Source organism: Chelonus insularis, unplaced genomic scaffold (assembly GCF_013357705.1).
Source record: "Chelonus insularis isolate UGA/USDA-ARS -01 unplaced genomic scaffold, ASM1335770v1 contig_139_pilon, whole genome shotgun sequence".
NCBI classification, from domain to species: domain Eukaryota; kingdom Metazoa; phylum Arthropoda; class Insecta; order Hymenoptera; family Braconidae; genus Chelonus; species Chelonus insularis.
Genome location: NW_023276379.1, coordinates 593,968 through 621,308, shown reverse-complemented (window position 1 = coordinate 621,308; position 27,341 = coordinate 593,968). Strand labels below are relative to the sequence as shown.

The following is a 27,341-nucleotide window of genomic DNA, read 5'->3' as shown; positions in this document are numbered from 1 at the left end:
TCATAGTTGAGCCGGTTTATTTTTTTCTAAATTCATTTGGTCTCGAATTGATAACAAAAATGTTCGTACTACAACATTTATTGACTTATATATATTATGAAATTATTTTCATTTTTACTCGAAAAATCATTTTAAAAAATTTGATGCATATTAAATACACTATTTATTATGCAATGAAAAAAAATGAATATTTAAATATCAAATGAGAACAATAAAATAAATAAGAATTAGATAGTAGTGATTAATTGCTACATAACAGGATCAAGGATAAATGTCTCCAATGACATAATAAATAAAATCATCACAAAGTCTAAATACTTTTTTTCATTGTTAAAAACCAGTTATGTATTTCCCATAAACTATTTCTTGCAAGCTAATAAATACTTTTATAGTTCGGTAAATGTGCGAATAAAATAGTTACTATCACTTCATAATAATTTAGTAATAAATTGTCTATTTTCAAAAATCTCGCGTATTATTTTTTTAATTATGACCATTAACATTGTTAGAGTCAGTTTCTCAATTAATGCAGATAACTAGATAATTCTATGACGTAAGTAATTGCTACTTGTATATCCTGTTGTATTGTAAGATTATCTATAACTGTAACACCCTTTTTGTGGAAATATTGAAAGATAAGTTTTTAAATTTCACTCTAAAAATATTGATAATTTATATTTTCTTGTACTAATGAATATCTTTGAGATGTTTTTTATTCTCATTATAATGATATAAATTTCAACTTGGATTTTCTGCATATATATATATATATATAGAGCTGATTATAAAATGCAGATGTTAAATAATATATTATTTTATTTAGAAAATCTCAAAAAATTATACCTTTAACAATATCAGAAACATAATTATGGAATTATTAATTTTTTTGCTCTATTCTACTTTAGTTGGGCAACACTCTCAGAATAGATACACACTTTCATGTGTCATACCTTTCCAGATGTGTATTACTACACAACGCATCTCTTACATTCTCATGTGAATAGAAACACCTCTGTCATTACGTGTTTAATTACTAGATGTCACATTTTTTAGATAGCAACTAATGGAGAAAAGTCGAGATTTAAATTACGTAAAAGATGAAAAATGTCAATACAAGACATATAAATTAAAAGGCGACTTTCTCTAAATTTATCTTTCATTTTCAAGAATTATGTGTAAAAGGATATAAATAAAATAAAGTTTTTGCTAAATTTTGAATAATTCATCAATTACAATAAACTCTTGAAATTATCTGGTTATAATTAAAATCAGGAAAAAATAAGGAACAAGTCAACAAACACAGTGTATTAGGATATTGAATATCACATTTTTTAATAAACTGTTGGTAAATAAATAAAATATATAATGGTCACTTATTTAAACATTGTCATCACTTTTTAATAAAAATGCAAATTTCACTTGTATTTGTTTATAAAAAATATCATATAAAACATATATTTTCAATTCAAAAAATTTTTGCTTATTTTTGAATTTTATCACTTACTATTTTGATCATTACATGAATTTTTTTTTATATTTTATAAAAGTTTAGTACCATTACAATAGTAAAATTTTTATCAAATATCTACAAATGTCCATCTTTCAATAAATAGTTACTTTCTAAGGAAGCTGCAAAGTTTCATTGAAACTTCTGTCTATTTACAAGTTAATTAATTTCCATAAAGAAAAAATTATAATACAATTGCGAATCTTATTACTAATCTGACTAAAAGTTTTAAGATTAAATTTGATGAAAAAAATCTTAAATTAAATTATCTGGCAATTTGTTGATAAAGTTTGATTTCTCAAGCACTCCTAAATAATGGCTCCGAAAGCATAAATATTTTTCATACTGCAAATTTCAATATAGCATTATGGCCGCAGCTGTTTTTTCTTCCAAAGCAGGAATAGGCTCGAGCCTATCATTCTTGGTTCTCCCAGATCCCCAACCCACTAGAGCAATGCTGATCAAGTGAACAATTCCAGCGCTTACAACCAACCTAATTCAATTAAAAAAAGAAAATAAGAGTCATTATTAAAATTCAAAAATTCAAACTCATTGAATTAAAATTTATATAATGATTCTAATGATTGCAAAAATTAGAAATCAAGAACTTGAGCCAATCATAATAAGTTTACATGTTATTCAAAGTTGGTCAAGAACACAAGTTGAATTTAAATCAAGGAAATATATATCAGTTTGTTCATAATAGATACTTAATATTTTATCAAGTATAAATGATCTTTATTTATACTTTATTTCTTTTAAATATTCTAATCCCTAATAGTATACATATATCTAACCCGGAACTTAAACTATACCAAGACCTGGTTTATATCTACTTTCGCTATCCATCTCACCTTTATCTAACGATTGTTTTTTTCATGTTTCATTGTTATACTTGAGGCGTATCGAAAATTCCAAACGAAAGATTTAAGATAGTACCGAAAAGTGAGACTGAATTACTTTCATCAAATCCGTAGAAAGTTTGGACAAAATCTTCAGAAGATAATTACCCTTACATCACTGTTTAGATTTGCTTACTATTCAAATAAATTACAAATTTAACTAATTTTTCTTTCATTATACTACTTTCTCATATTTACCATAAATTGTAATACCATAATTCATTCTATTTGTTGTTTACGTTCATTTTAATTTTATTATAATAATTGATAGATAATGGAAAGATTTCAATCTTGAAATATGAGAATATTTATGAATACATGACAGTTGTGAATACATTTGAATATTAATTAAGTAGTTGTAATGAAATACTTACCAAAATGAATAACCTAATTCTGCAGAACCTTCACTAGTCCACATGTTGTCTATATCTTCTTTCGGTAATACATTATTGTATAATTTTATAAAGAATTGTGCTAACCATGTTGCTACGCTTGTTATACAGAAAATCACTGAAATCAATTATTATGAGGAATTGTTAATCAGTTATGGTTACCTTTCTTTACTTGTATTAGATAAGCAGACCAATACGTGGACGTTATTATCATTACAACATCGGCTTTAATTAATTATAGAATGTAATTTAATTGAGTTTAATTAGATCTTTAGATTGACCGAATTTCATTAAACTTACATCGTTGAAAATTGAATTTATTTGAATGCATTGTAAAAAAAAAGAACTTACTCGTGAGAATATTTATGGAATAAACACCAGGTACAGAAAATAATTTAGTTCTCGGAGTTGTAGCGGTATTTAAAACAGCCAAAAGTGCAGAAAGTGCAGCAGCAACTAATGCTAAGGAAGTTGTAACTAGAGTCGCTATCCAAAGACCCCAATTCATTACAGAAGGGTCCGATTTAATCATTTGAGCAACTAAAAAAAAAACGTAAGTTAATAAAAATTATCTAAAAAAAGTTATTAACATAAATCAAATTCAATAATAATAATCATAAGAAATAGTTGATGAATGTAGAAAATTAAATAAATTTTAACTATTTCAAGGACTAAGTTTTCTATTTATGATAATGAAATAAGATAAAATGTGATACAATTACAAAAAACTAATTTAAAATCAACAACTCCATCAATAATCCTGTTTCAAATATATTGTATTCCAAGTAGACTGCAATAAACTCATTCTGGCTTCGAGTGAGCATAAAACTATGGGTGACTGCTTGGAATAATAATTGCAAAAGTCGACTTAAATTCTAGAGGATCAATTGTATTACAAAGACTAGGCGTAATAAGGCACACGACAAGATTACGACGTGACTAGGTTTTTAATTCCAATAAATATATTTATGTGTTGCTTATTACGTAAACTCGATTTTAAAATATAATATATTCCCATTGAAAATAAAACTCGACAATCACAACAAATGTAAAGATGTTAAGACCTTATGAAAACGTATTTATAAATAAATAAGCAAGCAGCATACTAAATTACTGTTATAATATATTAAACCATGATTACCTTGTTCGTCTAAGAAAGCAATTATTATATTATTTGAAAAATAAGAAAAACTATGGTGGAAGTAGTAATCAACATGGCGTTGCTAAGGATGGTACTAAGGGCAGTCAACTGAAAAATACTTGGACTTCTTTGACGCCTACAGCTTTCTTATATAACAAGTACGAGAAACTGATCTAATTAAATTCTATTTTTTGATCATGAAGATTATATTTCTGCGAACAAAATATCATAACCAGTATTTTAAATTATAGACTTGACTATTCAATTTAATGATCAATTAGTATGATGAAGATTTCTACTTTATTGTTTACAATTGCTAATGTTTCGAAATCGAAACGTTGTAACCATATTGGAGCTCATAGCAATGATTACAAATGAAAACAACAAACATCGAAAGAATAATAAGAAATTTTTTCAGAGATAAGTATTCTAACCAATGATTCTGTAATTGTTAATTGAAATTTTAAATTAATAATAATGGTTAGCTTCTATAAAAATAATATATGTACTCATCTTACCTGATATAGGATAGGTTCTCCAACCATATGCGACATTTAACTCTTTCTTTCCTTGTAGCAATCCAAAATGAATTTTCCCAGCACTTTCTTCAGGATTTGGTGTTCTCCAAGGCTTGGCTTCAATCCAATGCTGTGTAACTAATGCCGCACAAACTAAACCACCGCCAAGTAATGACAAAAAAAAAGTAGCAAAAATAGTGCCTCTTCGGAACATCGATGTCATTTTGGGGTCTGGATGAATGTGTGCAGTCTTCGGAAAACTTGTCACTTTTGCAGAGAAAACAGAAAGATACTTCTGTTAATCATCATGGAAAGTAGATATTGGTCATGCCTCGATACTTTTTACTACGGTTGATGATGTTGTCTCGTCGTTATGGTGTCTCTTACATGTTATTTTCATATGAATAGTGTGGTATAATTTAATTTCTATTATCTGACCAAACAATGGTGTAGTATAGTTAGTTTTACTCATTAAAAAATGTGTAAAGCACACGACGGTCACTTTGAAAGAACTGTTTCAAAAATAATTAATAATTTATTAGTAAATTTCTTGAACTAATAATAAATTTTAAAAAATTAATGGACTAAAGCTTTAAAATACTAATATTGATACACCATCAATATGGAAGTGCAAGGTAATTACATCCATTGTTTGGTTGGATCTTTCACATTACTCTGTAATTATTATATTAAACACAATATAATGTTATTCAATATTAAGATCTATTATAATAATTCAATATAAAAAAATATTCTAGGATTTGTTAATGTTTCGTCAGCACTTTTTTCCATAACAATATAAAGTAATCAGTAAAAAAAATTATGAAATCGCGTCCTTATTTCTTGAGAGAATTTAAATAATTTTTGACAATTTTTTTGCAAAATTCTGTATGTAGGTCATATAAACTATTTAAAGATAGTTTTCAGGTTATTTCAATTAGAAAGCTAAATTTAATGCTTTTTCTTAAATATGATGTTTTTACTTTTTAAAAAAGAATTAAAAGAACACTTTTCACGTTTTATGAAATAATCATTCAACAATTACTTAAAGTATTAAGAATATTAAAAACAACAAATAACCGGTTTCCGATTATATTCTTGATAAAATTTTAATATTATTCAATAGTAGTTAATTTCTACCCATTAAATAATTGAATTAATTACAATAGAAACTTTATAAAAAGCATTTAATAAACATAACTGCGCTACACAGAAATACAACATTAAATTATATACTGTGAGATGTGAAAATTGAGACAACTCACCTGGAAAAGAATCGTTAACAAATTGTACTTGATTCAGACTTCTGGAAAATTCTCCTTGCTTAACTTTCTGTGAAAATTCTGCACTGCTGAGTTTTTTTTGAAACTTGACACGATAGTTAGGCCGATGTTTTATTGATTTTTGTATAGATGATATTTTAGGCCTTTTAGCAAAAGTATATGGTATAGTATATGGTTGAGCTACATAAAAATAAATTGGTCGGTAATCTTCATGAAGTTGATGTGGCAAATGAGTGGGATGATTCGTTGGATATCCGTAAATGCTTGCCGGACCGTTGCTACAGCTGTATGAATTTTGATAAGGCCCGTAATAGCTAATTGACTTCCGTGAGCCTTCCACGATTCTTGTTTATTCGCTGGGAATTGTTATTCCCAGCCTTTCTATATTTCTGTTCTTTGTTGGCCAATTGAATCACCTAAGCATTCAATAATTACTAATTTACTGTTTTTATAACGTGCTTTTTTACGATGGAACATCTGACATTTGTTCAAATGTCAACTTCTGATTCCAGCTATTTACTTTTCGATAGAAAATCGTCTCTTCCTCAACACTTCTTTTTTTACTTATTATAGAAAGTAGATGCCTCATATGTGCGGAATTAATCTTCGATGTCTGAATCACATTCGTTTCTCTCCATCAACATTCTGTAAAAATAAAAATACATTAATAGTGAATTTTAAAGTATAATTCCAAGCATAATTATTAGACTTAGCGACATTTATTATAAATTATTCAACAAATTCTTTTTAATAAATAATTTCTTCATTGAATCATTCTCAAAGATAAAAAGATATATAGGAGATGTTTTTATTAGCCTTTCCTATGCAACTAAATTTTCAACTGAAACATTCTAATTGAAATACGAAACCAAGATATGATATTGAGTGAAAAAAATATTTATCTCCTTGTCTTAAAGATTTTTCAACTACTTATACATCTATGCATTTTAAATAAAAATTTTATAACGGCATTTTGCTAGATCTCTTTCTCTTTCCTGCATTCCAATAATTTTTTATTTATACATTCTCTGGCGTATAATCTCCTTAAATGAAATCTAAGCGAATCTCAAAAGTATTATTCCAAATGAAAGACACACGTAGAATTCTTAATATTGATGATAAAAAAATGAAATATAAATAATAAAATCCACTATTTTCAATAAGTTAAAATTAATCATCAGCTAACGAATGAAGAGGATTGAGAACGGATATAAAAAGGATGTTAAATCCGTTGGGTTAACCTTGGCCCTCGAGCAACGTACAAGAAACATGATTGAAGACTTAAACTAAAGGAAGAGAAAGGTTTTGCAGTAAGTAACACAGATGCTTGGAAAGACCAAATATTTATACGGGGAAAAAAATATTAAATTTAGAATTATCTGTGATCATGATGGCTATAATAAATGAAATATTCAAACAATGAGATAATGATTATTAATAAATATTACAAATTAAAATGGAAATAAGGTATACAATTAAATTTTTTTCCCCTGCAAACCGTTGTTCATGGTTCACTCCACAATGCATGCATATGTGTATATATAGTTCAAGTATGTTCAGGTGATAGGTAATAAATATAATGGTATATAGAGAACAAGCAAATTCCGCCTGCAGGCAAAGATTACAACCGGTTTAAGTCCACCCCAGCTATTCGGTCATTTCGTCTCTTTTATAACGTTTCCTTGTGACGCAACTTTCATTCGATTTCATTTCATATTTTATCTTCATAGAAAAATTATTTTTAATAATCGTTATGTTTACTAATAAAATCGATTACACATAAATGTATGTATTAAAGTTTAACTTAACTTTATGCAAGCTGAGATTATATTGAGAGAACTTTCCATTATATAAACAATAACTTATTTTTAATTAATTTGGGAATTAATTGAATAGCTGAAGAATTTTTCTAGAACTTTAAAAATTGGTTAGTGGAAATAAACTCGGAATATGATGATTAAATTTTGCAGGATACATCCGTGAAATTGAGTAATTTAAAGATTCTTTGTGATGATCAAGAAGCAGATGCATTATCCGAACAGTTACACGCTTGCGTTCTAGTTTCATCCTCGATTATGAAGTCGGTTCGTACAACGGTTCTTTTTTGAATTATTTTCGGTATCGATAATAAATTTTAAATGCATTAATTTATTGTTGTATTAATGATTTAATACAAGTATCAATTCCTGTAAAGTCGTTTTAATTTATAATCAATTATTAATGTTACAGATTAGAAAATAAACTGACCCAAAAATAAATAAGTTGGAACAGATGAAAAACCCACAAAAGTGTACCAATTTTGATGAATCATATGACAAAAGGTCAAATAAGTCAATGATGTAGCAATAACAGTAATAAATAAAATGTCTTGACTTACTTATTTGTTTATTATTATTATGTTGAAGTTTCAACTTTATTTTTGATATTCTTTCTGAGAAAAAATTTTTTTGTCTGATGAGTTAACTCGATGAGCATCAAGGATTACACTAACATCCGATAATAATTCTAGAATTCTGTTTGAATTTCAAACAATAAACTGAAATTTTCAAAGGTCAAAATATCGTAAATTAATCCACAGTTTTTACTGTATTAAATATATTCATAAAATGTTTATAATTAATTTTTATTTACATTAATTTAATTAACGCGTCACTTTATAGTTGTTTTAAAAAATTAATTCTAACTGAAACTTCCTCACTACTATAGACGTCCTGAATCCGCCAGATACTAAACTGAAGACCGATGAAACTGTACTCCTGCCACCTGCTCATTTAATTCGAATCTCTCCGTTAGGTGGAATCAGTTACAAGTAACTTTTCGCACCTTCCTAACCCTATTGTTTTTAATTTATAGTAATTACTATTTAAATGAAGGATATGTTTTGGGAGAGAAAGAATCTGACTTTAAAAATATTTATAAATATTGAGTAATGATTAAATAATAGTATTTTTTAATACTTTCAATGTAAATTTAATTGATTTAAATACTTGATGATTTTATTATTATTAGTGAAGAATCCATACAAATAATCGATTTGGAAAGTAATGATACAATAGAATTTTCATACTCAGTTATGAATTCAGATAATGATTGATGAATAAAATTTTTAATTCAAAAGTGTCTAGATAATGTAGTATTCTTTGTTTACGACTTTGTTTCAGTCGGTAAATTTCCAATCGAGTTTTAAACTTGAGGGCGTAACCATCGATGTTTGGAAGAGAGAGAGACCTTTCAATTGAAATCACAGCGTGTCGTTGCAAACACTCCCATACGCTATTGTGTAAACACGCCATTTTGGAAACGCCGATAGAAAAGTTTTGATTAAACTTTCATATTCGTTAAGTGGTGTAAAAAGTGTTATATTTAAGTTAAAAACTTCGTCATTTATCATTGTTATACAAAAATTCAGGTAAATATTTATAAGTTAAAAATAGAAAATTGTTCGAGAAATTTCTACACAAGACTTCGAGCGAACAAAATGCATAACCTCAAATATCCATAATGATATAGACCGGTATCATATTGTAAAAGTAATAAAATTTGTCTCCTAGCAAAAAAATGAGTCCATTAAACAGAGGACCTCTTTTGGGCCCCCGAATGCCGCCGGTTGGTATTCGGCCACCGCCTCCACGTTTTGGTAGACTTCCAATGCCATCCATTCCTCCAAGAATGGCACCACCACCCCCCATGGGTGGTGTATTTGGCCCTATGCGTCAACGAATGCCATTACCACGTCCGGGAAGTGCAATAAGACCAGGACCAGGTGGTCCACCTCCATTATTTGGACCAAGGAACCGTGGCCCTCCACCTCTGATGATGCCCATGATGGGAATGAGAGGAGTAGGACCTAGAGGACCACCTATGAGACCTGGACCACGAGGAATTTTACCACCACCAGGTATACCACACATGAGGCCTCGATTCCCTCCAGGAAATGGAACTCTTAAGGCCAAAGTTATGAATAATGCCAAGAAAGCAAGTAAACTTGAGGTAAATACAGATTTCTTTATATTGTTTTCGAAAATTTCAATTTTATTAAAAAAATATTCTCAAGTAATTTGTCTCTCATTAAAATAAAATGTAAATTGTCTTTGTATTTTTTATATTTTAATCATTTTTAAATTTTTTATTCCTTTCAGGAACTCGAATTGAAGAAGCCATGGATGACAGATGAAATACGTAGTGAAATTCAGAAAAAAAATAAATTATATGCGAAAGCTAAAAAAAATAAAGACGCGATAGAATGGGAAGAATTCAAAGATCTGAGGAATAAAGTCACAAGAATGATCAGAGACGCAAAGAATGAGTATCTTTCTAAAAATCCCGACCAGGTATGTATAACGTAAATAAATTAATTTCAATGAATAATAATAATAATAATATTATTAATTACTGCTCTAAAAAAAATACGAGTAAAAATATTTTCAAGTGTACTTTGTAAAATGAAAAAAAAAAACTGGTGGAATTTAAGTACTGTGGGAGTCAGCGATTATTTGGTATAGTTTTTTTTCTTTACCATTTTTATCATCGATTTTGTTTCAAATATTTTGAAAAATCATTAGCTTGAGTGAATTGATTCAGTTATCAAACTTATCACTCATCTCTTAATTGAAAATTGATTATAATAAAAACATCAGTTGATGAACAACTTTCCTTACAGGGTGGTCAAAAATCAGGTGATACTAATGCAATTGAGATCGAGAGTGTTCAGGAAACTGAAAAAACAGAAATTCAACCTGAACCCGTAAAAATGGAAGTAACGGAGGAGTCGCGGCCTTCCAGCGAACAGGCTCAGTCTTAAAGCTTCAGGCTACTCCTCCGTATTCAGAAACTATACAAAATTTCATTTTAAATCAAAAAACATTACTAACATTAATTTGCAGTGGTCGATAATATTTATATCTCACTTTATGTTAAAACTGCAGAAAATATAACGTCAATGAGCTCTTGTTTTACGAATGAATTAATGTTTTTAATTTGATTTACTCGCGTACTTCTATTCAAATAGACGTATTGCATTGATTCTTGGCATTAATGAATTAAATAAATACTTTTGTAAATACATATCTAAAGACTGGTGGTATGTTTTGAGCAAATTTAGCTCATAGATTTTGTTGTGTGACCAGTGTACAGTGCTTCAAGCCGTAACATTCCTCATTACGAGAATTATATTGCATTATTTACAGCTAAAATACGGATAAAAATATTGAGTGAATTCATGCTTCACTGTTATACCGTTTATCAATTGAAAATTGTAGAGTCAATATAATCAATTCAATTAAGACACTTTATTAATGTTTTTTAGTTTTTTGAAAATCACTAAGAAGTGTCCAAATTTTAGTCGTATTGAGTTTTTCTTCTTAATATTTGTAATTTATTTGTAACAGCGCAATCAAAGGCGCTAACTAGTTGTATTAGTTATCAATATTTTACTCAGTAATAATTAACGTATTGATAAAGAGAAAATTTGTATTTAATATTCCTAATGTAAGAATAAATAATATTTCTACAGTTCTATATGTGGTGTTTCCCATTTTTAAACAAACTATTGTTTATATTTATTTGTTATTAGAAAAAACTCATTAACTTTGATAAAAATGGTTAAGTATCTTGTAGTGAAAGTCTATTGTTTTTACTGTTGATTTGTACTCGAAGACTACTGTCAGCCCAATCTCAAGTTTCCTGAGCATTTACACTTAACTTCAATTAATTCTATGTGAATGCACTTTAAAAATTATTCTTAAAACCACATTTTAAGCTAAAATTTTTAGGCAGCCTTGTACCAAGATGATCCAGAGTATTGTGATGGAAGAGATGAAAACGATGAAAGTTGCGAAGAAGAAGAAAATATTTTCTACTGCGAAATGTGTGATCGTGAATATCACACTGAACAATTGTTTGATGCACATAAACAAACTCATCGTGAGTGTGGTATAGATGGATGTACTTTTTCAGCGCATCCGAAATTAGTTGAAAAACATATTCAAATGCAACATCAATCTGGTCTTTATCATAGATTAAAAAATTTATCACAACCAGAAGACATTGAAAAGTGGAGAAATGAAAGAAAACGGTATGTGCACAATATTCATTTATTTCTCTTATTTTTTTCTACATGCACTCGTTAATTTATTATTTACAGAAAATATCCCACACGTGCTAATATTGAGTCAAAAAATTCTGAAGCGATAGAAAAAAAAGAACGAGGTGAAGTAATCAATGATACTAAAAAACCTAAATTAGCGAAAAAATCTGTAAAAAATAGACGCCGAAAAGCCAAAAAATTTAAGAAACTCTCTGAAACAGAAATAAAAGAAGTAGAACCGGTTGTAGAAATGTATAGAGGAATAGCACCATTTAGAGGAACCAGTAAGTATTTCATTTTTGATACAATTTACAAATTATAAATTGACAATATTTCTCTACATAATTGCAAATTTCATCAATAAATTATCTTTCTAGAATACTTGAAAGACGATTATCCTGACATAAACAATGAATCAAATAAACAAGATATTATTGATGAATATAAAATAACAGACGATGAAGAAGAGGAAGAAGAAGAAGAAGAAGAAGAAATTTCCCTACCTAAAATTGAAAATTCTAAACCAATTACCATAAGTTGTAGCTTAGTTGCTGACTATGCAAGTGACTCGGACAATGGTAAATTATTTTTATTCAAATTTCTAAATTTAATAGAAATCAAGAAATTAATAATTGTATTATTTATTGATAGAACCTCCTGACGAAATTCCTATAACAAAAACACAAGTCCATAAAATAGAAGATTTAGAACAACAGACAGAAATGGATCATTCAACAGTTGCAACAATGGATAATATCGAAATTGTAGAAACAAAAACTGATCAAATTGCAACAGTATTAAAAGAAAATCGTTTAAAACGTAAGCGAAAATTAGAAAATGAAAACAACACTAGAAAAGACAGTATAGAAGAAATGAAGAAAAGGGAATCAAAAAAACGCAAAAGACCTATGTTATTACAGCAACTACTTTCTAGGTCTATTACTCATGAAAGAAATTTCATTTGTCAATGTATTAAATATATTGTAGATAATAATTTTTTTGAAAATAAAACGTCATGAATATTTTTTTTATAATAAAATTTATTTTTAGTAAATGCTGTACATATTTTTAGATCTACTTAGAAAACCTTTTTTTCTTCCTTTTTTTAAGTTCATTATTTTTTTCCAAATTTAAAGAAAGATCACCTTCACCCAAACGCTTTTCACCAGTTTTTACAGATATTAATGATTTAGATCCTTTATCTTTGAGCACACTGTTCCACTCTTCTTCAGTTCCTTTGATTGCATACTGCTCTAAATTTAACTTCTTCAACTTCTCTAATTCTTTTTTCTGTTGAATTTCCAATTTACGAGCTGCATCTTCTAATTCTTTTTGTAAAGCCTCTCCTTGTTCTGCATCAACAATGATATTTTCATTAACGTTCTTATTAATGCTCAATGTCTTCTCAATAGACTCTTCAACAATGCCATTAAAATATTTAACGGATTCTATAATCATTTTATTAAAATATCCAAGTAATTGCGATTGTGGAAGTTTCAATTCTTGTGATAAATCGTCTATCGTTTTATGCTGTAAACCAATTCCCAGCAAAATTGCTACACGCAGAGCTGATAATTCTACATTACCCATCATATTAAAGAAGTATATTTTTGCTACTGTTGAAACTAGATCTTTAATCAATCGATAATCAATCATATTATTTTTGTATAATTCTAGTCTCTTTAAATCACCTGGAATAAAATATACATCAAGAGTTTCTTTATTCATGAATGTTTTTTTTAAAGTGACCGAGTCATTAACGAGCATGCTAAGTGCTAAAGAAGTTGGATACTTTGCAAATGTATCAGATAATAAATTAACAAATCGTCTACGAAAGTCTGCCCAGTATTCATCCAACCAACTGAAGTCTTGGTCTTCATCAATTATTACTTTAGATAACATTATACAAGAGTGTTCTCCAGTAATATCATTGGTAGTTTGACCAACATAAACAGGAACAAAGTCCAGCTTTTTCCAAAATTTCAAAAGAGGTTCTGTTAGCCCATAGGATACTCCAATATAATCTAATCTTTCTGGTCGTCTTTCACTCAGTTTTAATAAAAGAGAAGGCAGTGAAGTTCTTGGTTGTATAATTTCTGTAGACATATCTATTTCGTTATCTTCATCATCGTTAGTTTTTTTCGAGTCTTCTTCTGTTGTCTCATCAATATTTGGAATTTTCATTTCATAATACTGTTTGAGTAATTTCATAGCTCTCTTTCCATAACCCATGCTCTGATAGTCGGGATGAGTCGCAATTCGAACAATTCGAGCTCCGGCTAATTTTGGAAAGCTGTTGTCATTGAATTGTTGAGATATCGTCCAAGGAATGAGATCACCAGAAGGTCTTTTTCCTCTTCCTAAATTTTCTTTTACACTAGATTTACTAATTTCTCCTTCTAGACAGACTTGAATTACTACTAGAATTTCAGGCAATGTTTTGCGATTTGGGTCAACAGGTCCTAGAAGGCAAAACAAATGATGAGCCGGTGCATCAGACATCATTTGTAGATCATTAGGACTATTTTTGTAATGTGAAGAAACGTACAAAGAAACTAATCTCTGTAAAAAAAGCTCTGAAGCTTTGTGATATGAAAAAAGAGTATCACGGTTTATATAATAAAGTTGGCAAAGATCTGGAAGTGGACACCCTGATAGAATTGGAGCATGTTTTGTGGCATCAAGACAAAGTAAATTAGTCAACCATTCTTCTACTTTATCACCAGATTTATAACGAATGGATTCTTCCAGAGTAATTTCATGCAATTGACGTCCAATCACACTATTTTCATTAATTTTTTTGAGAGACTTATCATTACTATTTGAAGTTGCTGTTTGTGCTCTCAGTTGTTGAAGTAGTTTTAATGATAAAGAACGTCCAGTACCTTCATAACCATTAATTGTCGATGATAAAAATACTAAATATGGTCCTAACATAGATTTAACATAGGGTAGAGGAATAGCAGCGGCTTCGTCTATCACCAATAATTCAGCTTGGCTCAATTTATGCGCATCAGTTGGATGAATGTATTGGATGGTTTGTCGATGATGTCGAAAGATATTCACTCGAACTATGGCTTTATTGAATTCTGGATTATCAGATTGATGAAGTTCATAATCGAGATGTTCTTGATATGCTAATGCATCAAATCCTTTGAATATAAATTCAAAAAGAGTAGTTAAATTCTCTGGACTTGGACTTGTGATATAAATGTTAGAGTAACTAAACGCTACTGCTCCTGCAATCGCAAGACCTAATGTTGCTGATTTTCCACGTCCTCGGGCTGCTGTTAAAGAGACTGTTGATCTCAAAGTTTTTTCTGAAATAGCTTCAATAAATTTCAACAATGCTTTAGCCTGATCAGCTGTTTTGCAACAATTTAGTAATGATGATACTGGTTGAGTATCTTGAAAGCTATTCTTTAATTCATTTAATTCTTGAGTTTGTTCATTAACAATAGCAGATTTCACTACAGGTTCAATTTTCAACGTTTGTGAAGAGATTGGAATTATTCGTAATTGATCATCTACCACTAAACATCGGTTGCAAGATGTAAGTGATAAAAGAAATCGTTCATTGAATCTACAGACAACATCCTTGTGTGCTTCTGTACGAAATCGTCTGTGAACATCCATATTCATCGTGTATAATTGTTTCAATGAGTTGACTGATTGAAGGAGGAAAACAACCAATCCTCCACCTTCTACAGTTTCAATGGTTCGAGCTAATAAATTAGGAGTTAAGGCTTCAAAATCCTGAAGAATACACATCCCATATGTTTTTCCTAAAATATTATGAGTCTCATTATAATAACAGTAGCGTATATCTGTTGATACAACGAAATGTTCAAATGGATCATCTTCATCAACGTTTAATTTCCCCGATTTCACTTTCTTTTTAATAGATTTCATTCGTTTTTTACGATGACTACTGAAACCGAGATCCTTTTTGTAGCACCATAAAACTGATGGTCTGGATTTGACTACAGATTTTGAAAGCATGTGATGAAGTAATACAACCTAAAAGTTGAAAATAAAATAATCTTTATTGATAATTATATGACTGAAATTAATGAATTATTAAAATAACTTAATCATGATATGCCACATGGTTGAAGAACATAACCTCATAAATTTGTTTACTAAAATTGAATTAAGATTTTACCTGATCTCTAGCTTTTTCGCCAATAACAACAAACATTGATCGATAATTTTCTGCAATTCCATTTTCAATTAACACTCGGATACGATTATCTATCTTTTTTAATACCATTTTTAACTTATTAACTCACAGTAAAAGACTTGCAGTTAAATTTACTCGTAGAAAATGACATGAGTTAAAACCGTCTACGGTGTTGTGCGCATGCGCATAGCCACTTCCGAGTCGTTTACATGAAACGACAAACAACAATGTTATGAGCACGTGACAAGTTCTTCTCTGGTGATTCAAGAAATTTGAAGTGATTTTAGATATCAATAAAAGTAAATAAAAAGATGGATAGAATGCCAAGTCCTAAAGTAATTTTAGGTGAATATGGAATACCAAATGTAAGTTATTAAATTCAATTATTATAATAAGTGTTTTCATTTATAAAACTTAATTTCAATCAAATTTTACAGTCGGCAGAATTTTCTAACCTCTACACAACAGAATGGGATAACTTTAAAAAGGTTTGGAAACTTAGATAAAATGTGATTATTATTAATAATAATGTATGGTGATATAATTATATTTTTTTAGAATTTTAGAATAGATATTGTTCGACAATCAGATGATAAAAGAGAACTGGAATTTGATTTGATCGGATGTTCAGCAGCATTAGCGAATACATTCCGAAGGATTTTGCTGAGTGAAGTTCCATCGATGGCAATTGAAAAAGTTTACATACTAAATAACACAAGTTTAATTCAAGATGAAGTATTAGCTCATCGGTATTATGATTTAAATTATAATTTATTTATTCAAAATATTAATACAACAAAATAAATAAATAAATTTTATTCAATAGATTAGGATTGGTACCATTGAAAGCAGATCCAAGATTGTTTGATTATCCAACAAGCAGTAGTAATGAAGAAGAAGAAGTTAGTGATCAAGATACACTAAGATATGAGATGAAAATAAATTGCACGTGGAATACTCAAGCTCCTAAAGATTCTCGTCGACCAGATGATATTTATCGCAATAATAATGGTAATTGATAATTTATTTAATCTAGTTGATCAGAAAAGATTACAATTACATATTATTACAATTTTTTTCTCATAGTTTATAGTCGAGATATAAAGTGGGTACCAATTGGAAGACAAGCAGAATTATATCCTCAAGGTGAAGATCAATTTGGAATGTTAGAACCTGATATTTTACTTTGTAAAATGCGACCAGGTCAAGAAATCCATGCATTTATGCATGCTGTTAAAGGAATAGGAAAAGATCATGCAAAATTTTCACCTGTTGGTAAGTATTTAGATAAAGTACACTGCGAATATTGATTTTCAAACTCGTATTTTTTTTAACACATTTAGCTGTGTAAAAACGAATCGATTTATTTAATTAATAATTTTTTTATGTTATGCAGCAACTGCAACTTATAGACTGATGCCAGAAATACAGTTATTGAGGCCCATTAAAGGTGATCAAGCTGAACTATTGAAATCTTGTTTTAGTCCTGGTGTTATAGAATTAGTTGAAAACTCCAAGGGAGAAATTGAAGCTAAAGTGAAAGATCCACGTTATGATAGTTGTTCACGAAATGTCTTTCGTCATGAAAGTCTTAAGAATGTAGTTCAGTTAGGACGTATTCCGGATCATTTTATTTGTGAGTATTGAGAAAAGTCTTGAATGATAATTTTTTTTTTCAATGAAAAATTTTAATTTATAAATATTCTAATTTATTTGATACAGTTACAATTGAATCACTTGGAGCCTTATCCCCTGCTTTATTGTTCTTAGAAGCGGTAAAAATTTTAAAAGGTAAATGTCGATCGTTTTTGGAAGAGCTTGATGCTATAGGCTAATAAAGTATTTTGTTTTTTTTTATAAATAAGAATAAAATACGACATTGTATAGTATATAAGGGTTTTTTGTAATTTTTTACAAAAATATACAACTTCATGCTTTATATATGTTATCATTATGATAGTAACCTTAAATTTGAACCTTAAATTTAAACGTAATTTTATAAACTAATTGTTTGAGTTAGAATGGCTATTTAAATTAATCATGTTATCCGAATCACTCATAAATAAGAATGAAACATTACTGTATATGATAGAATTTTTCATTCATCGGCTTAACATAAATTTAAATATTATAGAAAATGTACAATCGGATTATTTATAAATTCATATAAAATTCTTAAACTTTTCAGTATTAGCTATAAACAGCGATGAGCTCGTTACTTAAGCAGCTGGTACAAAAAATAATTTTGGTATTTTTATTTTTAATATTAGAAAATCCTTAGTATTTAGTAATATTTTTTGACTTTCTGATAAAAATAATGGTGTCTCAGGTACTATTGATATATTCATTAGAATAACTTATTTAGGACAATACCTTGTGACACAGTTCCATACGAACAATAACAAATTAGTTCTCAAGAATTCCAATTCTATGAAAGTTTTTGAATGTTTAAAGTTGATGAATGAAAAAGAAAAAATGCTAGAAGAATACAAAGAAGAAATTTGTTTACCTGATAATTATTATAAACGAAAAAATCAAGATTTAAAAGCAAAAATTATACAAAGATTACCATTGATACGTAGAAATTCCGTCAAACTAGAAGATGAATCATCATTTACAAAATATGTCACGTGTAATACAATGGAAAAAGAGAAATATTCAGTTGATGACAACAATAGAGACGTATTTGAAAATAATATATGTGAAAGAATGAGAGGTGGTGGAGTTAATAAAGAACTAGAAAAATTATCTATTTCACCAATATCGCCAACAAAAATATCTATAAAAGATTTTTGTAAACCAAATCATGAAGAAAATCAGCCTGGATGTGGATGTTATGGAAAGTCTGAGGCAATAACCATGAAAAGTGGACTTGGATGTATAAATACACCATGTATTGATATAGATTGTTTGATACAGAAATTGAAAGAAGCTCAAGAGTTTGTAAACTCTCTGGGTAAAGTACCAGGAATACAAGGATTAGGTTTAATGGATCCTGCTGACAGTCCTTATTTTAATAGAAATTGTCAAAATTTAGATACAACTTATACTAACAAACAGTTGTCTTTGTCAAATGAACAAAAACAATCTAATCTTGTAGTAAAAACTCAAAAAAAGTTTCACGATAATAAGAAAATACATAATTTTCTTGATGATCAGGAATGTACAGTTAAATTTAATGAAAAATTACTATCAACACCTGTAAAAAAATTACGAAAAGATGAAAAAATTGAAAAAAAAGATGATGAATCTGTTCCAATAGAAAAGAAAGAAGTTAAATATGGACCCTGTGGCAAAGTAACTTGTATGTCGAAAAAGGCAAATTTTGAAGATGATGTCTTACAATTTCCTGATTTGTCATCTACTCAAAATTCATCGTTGAAAAACATAAAAAAGACAAAATTACAGAAAAATAAATCTAAAAGCTCAAAAAAACACTCTAAAACAGTGTCTAAGAGTCAAAGTCTTGATCTAAGACCCAATTATGTTCACATAAGTAAAAAAATTATGAAATTAGTAAATTCAACTAGACCACGATTCTATTATGGTCATAAGAGTTGTGTTGATGTAAGAATGCGTGTGCCAGGTAATATGGGATGGCTTTGGAATACACGAGAGACCATTGGTAAATTAAAACCTCAAGTTGGATGGAAACCAGGTGCTATATCTCGTAATGCTTGGAACTCATTAGAAGACGCCAAAATAGAGAGAACTTCTGAAGATATGAGAGATCGTCCGTCGACACCAGTTCGTGGAAAGAGAGCTAAAGGAACAAAGAGAAAACATTTATTTTTTCCCAGCAAACATTATTGGGGTCAAAGAGCTAGAGACGATGAATATCAATTACCTCCAACTCTTCATATTCATCGAAAAACTGGAGATTACTATGTAACTTTTTATCCAATCAATAAAGAACTAATAAACAAACCTGAAGAACAACAAACAATAAAACCTTTACACTTTCATATAAGAAAAAATAAAAATCTTGATTTTTCGGATGACTCCAGCTCTACCGCATCTGATATGGAAATTGAATTTTCTCCACCCGCAGCAACTACGAGATATCAAAAAAAAGTTGATACTCGTGATGTTGATACATTAGTATATCAAAATGATATTACTGAATCTATTAAAGAAATACTTCCAGAAATTCAGTCCAAGAAAAAGAAGAAAACCAAGAAAACGAAATAATCAAAATTAAATAAAGCGCATTGGAATTCTCACCAGTGACATCTATAGCTAGTAAAACGTTTATCGTTTGCTAATAAATTGCACCTCAAAATAAAGAAAATTTTGGCGCGCGCCAATGAGTAAACAATATGGCGTAAATCGTTCGTTCGACTTTTCATTTATTGTTATAAAAAAAGTTTCATTTTAAACATTACATTCTTTCAATCTCTGTAAATATAAATAAAACTAATACATATATTTATTTTTTGAAACAGTAAACAATAAGTTTGAAAGATTCAACTAGTAAAAGTATATTTTAATTGATTGTTAAATATGGCAACAAATACTGGAAAATATCGACCAGATAAATCGGAAAATCCTAAAAAAAATTCGTTTCAAGGATCATTTGAAACAAGATCACGTGAAAATGCAGCAGATAATCGTTTATTAAAGGTCAATGAAAATATCCACATTGACAATATATATGGTTTTCATCGAGTCAGTGACATCAAAGAACGAACTGGTTACTTGATTAACATGCAGATAACAGAAATTGTTGAAGAAGATAAACGATTAGTAAGTGGTGTAGATTATTATTTTCTTGAAGAGGATTGCACTCGTTTTAAAATATCTATGCCTTTTCATCCTTATTTTTATGTTTTGTGCCGTAAAGACACAGAGCAAGAAGTATCAACATATTTATTAAAAAAGTACAATGGAATCGTAAGTAAAGTTGAACTTTGCAAAAAAGAAGACTTAGATTTACCTAATCATTTGTCAGGATTGTTACAAAAGTATTTAAAATTATCATTTTTAAATCTTGTTGATTTACAAAAAGTTCGAAAAGATGTTAGACAAGCTGTAAAAATTAATCAGGAAAGAGAAAAAAATCAAACATTTTACTCAGAATTATTAGTTGATGCTCTAGATTCTGAAAAAGTAACATCATCAAGAAAGAATACGGATCACATGGATAATATTATTGATCTCAGAGAACATGATGTTCCACATCATGTTCGTGTATCTATTGATATGAACATCTTCGTGGGTTGTTGGTATTCTATAAAAACTCGTGGAACTGACCCTCCAATAATTACCAGACGTACTGATATATTAGAAACAATAGATCCAATTGTTCTTGCTTATGATATTGAGACAACAAAACTTCCTTTAAAATTTCCGGATGCTAATACAGATCAAATTATGATGATCTCTTACATGATTGATGGAAATGGATATTTAATAACTAACAGAGAAATCATTTCAATGGATATCGAAGATTTTGAATATACTCCAACACCTGAATTCGAGGGAATCTTTCATGTTTACAATGAACCTAATGAAAAAGCAACAATCAGACGATTCTTCGATCATATTCGTGATGTCAAACCGCATATTTTTGTGTCATACAACGGAGATTTTTTCGATTGGCCATATGTGGAAACTCGTGCAGCAATTCATGGAATGAATATGAAAGATTTAATTGGATTTTCTAAAAACAGAGATGGATTTTTTACTAGTAGACCTGCTAGTCATCTCGATTGTTTATCTTGGGTAAAAAGAGATTCATATTTGCCTGTTGGTTCTCAAGGCTTGAAAGCAGTAACTAAAGCAAAACTTCGTTATAATCCTATTGAAATAGATCCTGAAGAAATGTGTAAATTTGCTGCTGAGCAGCCAGAAACACTCGCCAATTACTCAGTATCTGATGCTGTTGCTACGTATTATCTCTATCAAAAATATGTTCATCCATTTATTTTTGCTCTTTGTACTATTATTCCGATGAGTCCAGATGAAGTTTTGCGCAAAGGCTCTGGAACACTTTGTGAATCATTATTAATGGTTGAAGCATTTAGAGCTAATATTATATTTCCAAATAAAAAAGAAAGTGAATTAAATAAATTTACTAATGATGGGCATTTATTGAATTTGGAAACTTACGTTGGTGGTCATGTAGAAGCTTTAGAGTCTGGTGTTTTTCGTGCTGATATTCCTTATCGATTTAAAATCATTCCTAGTGCAGTAGAAGAATTGATAAATGGAGTAAATGATGCTTTAAAACATGCTATTCAAGAAGAAGAAAAAATACCTCTTGACCTGGTCGAAAATTTCGATGAAGTTGCTCAACAAATTAAAGAAAAATTAATTAATTTAAAAGAACAACCATTGAGATTAGAAAAGCCAATAATATATCATCTTGATGTTGGTGCAATGTATCCGAATATCATTTTAACTAATCGTCTCCAACCATCAGCTATGGTAGATGAAACTGCATGTGCTGCTTGTGATTTTAATCGATCTGGTGCATTATGTAAACGAGAAATGAAGTGGATGTGGCGTGGAGAATTTTTACCAGCTGATTTAAGTGAATATCAACGTATTCAACAACAATTGGAGACTGAAAAATTTCCCCCAGTTTTTCCTGGTGGACCAAAACGTGCATTTCATCAACTTTCATCTCAAGAACGTGCAGCAATTGAAAAAAAACGTTTAACTCAATATTGTAAAAAAGTTTATAAAAAAGTTAAAGTTACAAGAATGGAAGAAAAGAGTCAGACTGTTTGTCAAAAAGAAAATTCTTTTTATGTTGATACTGTCAGAGCATTCCGAGATCGTAGATACGAGTATAAAGGATTAACTAAGGTAGCAAAACAGCAAGTGTCAGCAGCTATTGCCAAAAATGATGCTGCTGCAATAAAATCGGCAAAAAATCGAGAAGTTCTTTATGATTCTTTACAATTGGCACATAAATGTATTTTAAATTCATTTTATGGTTATGTGATGAGAGGAGGATCCCGTTGGTTTAGTATGGAAATGGGTGGAATTGTATGTTATACTGGAGCTCATATTATCATGAAAGCCAGAGAAATTATTGAAAAAATTGGTCGACCATTAGAGTTAGATACAGATGGAATTTGGTGTATTTTACCTGGAACTTTTCCAGATAATTTTTTGATTAAAACTAGACATCCTAAAAAAAGTAAATTAACAATATCTTATCCTAATGCTGTTTTGAATTTTATGGTCAAAGATGAGTTTACTAATGATGTATATCACGAATTAGTAGATAAAGAAAATGGTATTTACGAAATTCGAAGTGAAAATTCAATTTTCTTCGAAGTTGATGGACCATATCTAGCAATGGTACTTCCTGCCGCTAAAGAAGAAGGTAAGAAACTGAAAAAAAGATACGCTGTTTTTAATTTTGATGGATCACTAGCAGAACTAAAAGGCTTTGAAGTCAAGAGAAGAGGAGAATTACAATTGATAAAAATTTTTCAATCTGCTGTTTTTGAATCTTTTTTAAAAGGTAAAACTTTAGAAGAATGTTACAAAGCAGTGGCAGAAGTTGCAGATTATTGGCTTGATGTTTTATATAGTAAAGGTACAAGTCTTCCAGATTCAGAATTGTTTGAGCTGATTTGTGAAAATAAATCAATGTCAAAAAAATTAGAAGACTATGGTGCACAAAAATCAACTTCCATTTCTACGGCAAAAAGACTTGCAGAATTTTTGGGAGATCAAATGTTAAAAGATGCAGGTTTAGCGTGTAAATATATTATTGCTAAAAAACCTCATGGTGCTCCAGTAACAGAGCGAGCAATTCCAATGGCTATATTTCAATCTGAACCTAGTGTAACACGACATTACCTTCGAAAATGGTTAAAAGATCCAGGAATGCAAGACTTTGATATAAGAGATATATTAGATTGGAGTTATTATATAGAACGTCTCGGAAATGCTATTCAAAAAATCATTACTATTCCAGCTGCTATGCAAGGTATTCCAAATCCAGTTCCACGGGTTCATCATCCTGATTGGCTACATAAAAAACTAATGGATAAAAATGCCACAACGAAACAAACAAAAATAACAGAAATATTTCAATTTCTTCCAAAAAAACCTTGTGAAGAACAAAATAGCGATGAAAGTGATTCTAATAATGATAAATCAATCGATATTGATGATATTGAAGATGTCAGACCATCAACTAGTAATCAAGGAGTTTTTAAACGACCACAAGTAACTAAAAGAAAACGAACAGTTTCAGAAGATGAAGAAATTAATTTAAAAAAAAGTTGGCGTGAAGTTTTTGGCCCTCCACCATCACCTGGTAAAACTAAAGAAGAATTACAGGCTTGGCTAACATTTCATAAGAAAAAGTGGAGTTATCAAGCTCAACAAAGAGGTGATAGGCGACGTAAGAGAATCAGAATGGTTGGTCAAGCTGATGAAGGACCTCGTGGAATAGTAAGAAATACGAATACTTCAACTATATCAGGATTTTTCAAGAAAGCTCAAAGAAAATTATTAGATAATCCTTGGCAAATCATTCAGATAGTTGAAACAAATGAACCGGGTTTATTTAGACTTTGGGCATTAGTTGATCAAGAACTGCATCAATTAAGGCTGGTGGTACCAAGAATTTTTTATGTAAACTCAAGAAAAGAGCGTAGTGAACCTGGACCGAATGATTTATGGCGAAAATGTCATAAAATTCTCCCTAGATCACGACCGGTATATCATTTATATGAGTATACAGTTCCTGAAGATCTTTATCAACAACACTCTCAAAGTTTAATGGAAAATGTGACTCAACCTGAAAATGAAGGTATTTATGAAACACAAATGCCCTTAATATTTCGAGCTATTCTTAATTTAGGATGCGTATGTGTTGTAAATGCTACATCCGCAAGAAATATGGCTGACAGTGTCGATACTTTTACTTTAAATCAACTTGAAATAAAACCTAATTTATTTGAAAATTATTTAAACAAACAAGAAAGTTTTAAGTATGTCTGTCTTTATCATTATTGGGCTCCAAACCGTCAGCGGTCAATGTGGGGATTATTTTTAGGTCCAAGTAAACGATCTCATATTTTTGTTTATGACTCAGTCAAAACCAATCAAATGCCAAATATGAATTCTGTCTATCAAATTGAACGAAATGCTGTAAAAGATGATGCAGGTGTTTCTTCTACTCCTATAGAAATGAGTTTTGAAGTAAGAATTGAGACAAGTCTTCAACAAATTTACAAGCAAATTCAAAATGCTTTGAAAGCTTATAAAAATGAAATGAAAGGTGCAACAATACTGCTGGTTGATTCTCCAATGGAGATATCATCGTTGACAAGTGAAATGCCAGGCTTAATTGATTTTCCTATTGTTAACATTTCTAATCAAATTGTTGAAAATCTTTTCAATACTTTAGATTGGCAAAGAGTTGGAGCTAAAATTTTAATAAAAAATTTTTTAAAAAGTGTACGAATTTTACAATTGATGATCGAACAATGTCGCTTTTTTGCTGCACCTCTTGGCAACATTCCTGCCGATGCTACTCTCTTTGGAGCTGATTTATTTTATGCACGAAATTTACAAAAGAATAATTTCGTTCTTTGGTGTTCACCAACTGAAAGACCAGATTTAGGAGGCAGTGAACATGATGATAATCGACTTTTAACAGATTTCGAAGAAAGCTCTAGTTGTACAGCCAATAAATCTGGAACTTACTCGAGTGTTTGTGTAGAATTAGAAGTTGAAAGTTTAGCAATAAATACTCTTCTTCAATCAAATCGTGTCAATGATATTGATGGAACCAGTTCGTTTGTAGCATTCCATGTAGCACCTCAAGCCTCACTTCAAGATATGGTTTCTGGTGACGGGAAAACTGTAATTCCTAGTTATGATGAAACAGCATTATGTAGTGCAGCTTTTAAAATTCTTAGAAGTATGGTAAATAGTTGGTTAAGAGCTGTAACTCTGCAAAGAAGTGTATTCGCTGATTATCAAATAATTCATTTCTATCGTTGGTTAAAAACTCCAAATGCTCTACTTTATGATCCAGCATTACGAAGAACTCTTCATACATACATGAAAAAATTATTTATTCAATTGATTGCAGAATTCAAAAGACTAGGATCTATTGTTGTGTTTGCTAACTTTAATAAGATAATTATTTGTACTAAAAAAAGAACATTGAATGATGCTTTGGGATACATTGAGTTTGTTGTACAAACTATTAGAAACAAAGAATTATTCCATTCTATTGAAATTACTTTTAATAACAGTTGGGAGTATTTGATTTGGTTAGATTTAGCTAATTTTGCTGGAGTGAAAGAAAAATCCACGATAGAAGATAGGAAGAAAAATTCTGAGAATGATGAAGATGACGATAAAGATGAAGAAAATAACAGTGATGATGATGATGATACACCAGAAATTTATATGAATTGGAATTTAATGGAGATTCTTCCTCAAGAAGCCTCATGTCAAGCCAGTTTTAATACTGTTATTGCTGGATATATCACAGCAGTTTATCAGTTTATAACAGAAATGGAAGTTCCATCTACACCAAGAGTACGAAGGCGAAAAAATAGTTCTCTTAGTCAAACTATGTGTCAATTGGGATTAGGATCATTGGAAAATGCAGCAGAATTTGCAAAAAAAATTATAGCTGGTGAAATGTCGCAAAAATTATTCCAAATTGTGCAGAAAATTCATAAAAAGTTGCCAGAAAAAGTTTTAACTATTAATGAATATCCTAATCTTGATCTTGGGATTAATGGAGTTATGAAAATTAATCCAGCATTAGAGTTAATTAAAGCTATTTGTAAAGTTTTATCATTAGACAAAGAAGTTGAAGACGAAGTTTATGATTTAAAGAAAAATCTCTTAAGATTAATTGGTGTTGGAAGTTTTAGTGATAAAGCTGAATGGAAAGACCCATGTATCTCCTTTGTATTACCAGAAATAATTTGTAAGGCGTGTAATCATACTAGAGATATTGATTTGTGTAAAGATATCTACCATACAATTGAGGCAGGTATCCATGTTTGGAATTGTCCTCTTTGCAGAACAAACTATGATAATTCTGAGGTTGAATTTCTTCTTATTGATACTATTTGTAGAAAGGCTATGGGATTCATTCTGCAAGATTTACAATGTAAAAAATGCGGTGAAGTTCAAAGAGATAATGTTAGAGAATACTGCACGTGTTCAGGAGAATTTAAAAATACTGTAACTAAAGAAGAAATTATAAAAACTGTTAAAGTGTTAAGATCAATTGCTAAAAAATGTCAAATGGTTATTTTAAATGATTTAATTGAAAGTACACAAATATTTAATATGGAGACTGTTATACAATAAAAAAAGAAGTTATT

General features: G+C 29.6%; 6 protein-coding genes across 7 annotated transcripts; 4 read left to right on the top strand and 2 right to left on the bottom strand.

Moving 5' to 3' along the window:
• Nucleotides 1-1,535: 1,535 nt before the first annotated feature.
• Nucleotides 1,536-8,492, bottom strand: LOC118074647 (uncharacterized). 2 transcript variants are annotated; one of them, XM_035096026.1, is made up of 8 exons: nt 8,375-8,492; nt 8,121-8,279; nt 6,264-6,388; nt 5,726-6,177; nt 4,461-4,727; nt 3,153-3,341; nt 2,784-2,919; nt 1,536-2,000 (listed from the first exon to the last, which is right to left on the bottom strand). In XM_035096026.1, the coding sequence occupies exons 5-8, from the start codon at nt 4,681-4,683 to the stop codon at nt 1,862-1,864; spliced, it is 687 nt and encodes a 228-aa protein (XP_034951917.1). In that variant the 5' UTR covers nt 4,684-4,727; nt 5,726-6,177; nt 6,264-6,388; nt 8,121-8,279; nt 8,375-8,492; the 3' UTR covers nt 1,536-1,861. The 2 variants fall into 2 exon arrangements, with proteins under 2 accessions (XP_034951917.1, XP_034951918.1); XM_035096027.1 differs by having other exon boundaries at nt 5,726-6,159.
• A 502-nt stretch (nt 8,493-8,994) lies between these two features.
• LOC118074644 (nuclear fragile X mental retardation-interacting protein 1-like) lies at nt 8,995-12,871 on the top strand. The gene is made up of 7 exons (XM_035096023.1): nt 8,995-9,152; nt 9,295-9,733; nt 9,883-10,074; nt 11,515-11,816; nt 11,886-12,112; nt 12,206-12,406; nt 12,480-12,871. The coding sequence occupies exons 2-7, from the start codon at nt 9,302-9,304 to the stop codon at nt 12,845-12,847; spliced, it is 1,722 nt and encodes a 573-aa protein (XP_034951914.1). The 5' UTR covers nt 8,995-9,152; nt 9,295-9,301; the 3' UTR covers nt 12,848-12,871.
• l(1)G0020 (RNA cytidine acetyltransferase l(1)G0020) lies at nt 12,851-16,159 on the bottom strand. Its single transcript, XM_035096022.1, has 2 exons — nt 15,994-16,159; nt 12,851-15,848 (listed from the first exon to the last, which is right to left on the bottom strand). Exons 1-2 carry the CDS (start codon nt 16,099-16,101, stop codon nt 12,903-12,905), a joined length of 3,054 nt encoding a protein of 1,017 aa, XP_034951913.1. The 5' UTR covers nt 16,102-16,159; the 3' UTR covers nt 12,851-12,902.
• Nucleotides 16,160-16,236: 77 nt separating this feature from the next.
• Polr1C (RNA polymerase I and III subunit C) lies at nt 16,237-17,934 on the top strand. The gene is made up of 7 exons (XM_035096024.1): nt 16,237-16,376; nt 16,449-16,499; nt 16,570-16,760; nt 16,838-17,022; nt 17,098-17,286; nt 17,408-17,647; nt 17,734-17,934. Exons 1-7 carry the CDS (start codon nt 16,323-16,325, stop codon nt 17,844-17,846), a joined length of 1,023 nt encoding a protein of 340 aa, XP_034951915.1. The 5' UTR covers nt 16,237-16,322; the 3' UTR covers nt 17,847-17,934.
• A 394-nt stretch (nt 17,935-18,328) lies between these two features.
• Nucleotides 18,329-20,206, top strand: LOC118074828 (uncharacterized). Its single transcript, XM_035096316.1, has 4 exons — nt 18,329-18,340; nt 18,397-19,110; nt 19,171-19,174; nt 19,253-20,206. The coding sequence occupies exons 1-4, from the start codon at nt 18,329-18,331 to the stop codon at nt 20,200-20,202; spliced, it is 1,680 nt and encodes a 559-aa protein (XP_034952207.1). The 3' UTR covers nt 20,203-20,206.
• Nucleotides 20,207-20,340: 134 nt separating this feature from the next.
• On the top strand, nt 20,341-27,341 carry DNApol-epsilon255 (DNA polymerase epsilon catalytic subunit 1). The gene has a single exon (XM_035096450.1). The coding sequence runs from the start codon at nt 20,515-20,517 to the stop codon at nt 27,325-27,327; it is 6,813 nt and encodes a 2,270-aa protein (XP_034952341.1). The 5' UTR covers nt 20,341-20,514; the 3' UTR covers nt 27,328-27,341.

Bases quoted from the DNA above. Each gene is read 5' to 3' on its own strand.
- LOC118074644 (XM_035096023.1), top strand. From the start codon at position 9,302: ATGAGTCCATTAAACAGAGGACCTCTTTTGGGCCCCCGAATGCCGCCG. The intron at 11,817-11,885 runs GTATGTGCACAA...TATTATTTACAG, and splicing joins TGGAGAAATGAAAGAAAACG to AAAATATCCCACACGTGCTA. The intron at 12,113-12,205 runs GTAAGTATTTCA...TTATCTTTCTAG, and splicing joins AGCACCATTTAGAGGAACCA to AATACTTGAAAGACGATTAT.
- LOC118074647 (XM_035096026.1), bottom strand. From the start codon at position 4,683: ATGACATCGATGTTCCGAAGAGGCACTATTTTTGCTACTTTTTTTTTG. The intron at 3,342-4,460 runs GTAAGATGAGTA...TTTTTTTTTTAG, and splicing joins GAGAACCTATCCTATATCAG to TTGCTCAAATGATTAAATCG. The intron at 2,920-3,152 runs GTAAGTTCTTTT...AATTGATTTCAG, and splicing joins TTCCATAAATATTCTCACGA to TGATTTTCTGTATAACAAGC.
- Polr1C (XM_035096024.1), top strand. From the start codon at position 16,323: ATGGATAGAATGCCAAGTCCTAAAGTAATTTTAGGTGAATATGGAATA. The intron at 16,500-16,569 runs GTTTGGAAACTT...ATATTTTTTTAG, and splicing joins AATGGGATAACTTTAAAAAG to AATTTTAGAATAGATATTGT. The intron at 17,023-17,097 runs GTAATTGATAAT...TTTTTCTCATAG, and splicing joins TATTTATCGCAATAATAATG to TTTATAGTCGAGATATAAAG.
- DNApol-epsilon255 (XM_035096450.1), top strand. From the start codon at position 20,515: ATGGCAACAAATACTGGAAAATATCGACCAGATAAATCGGAAAATCCT.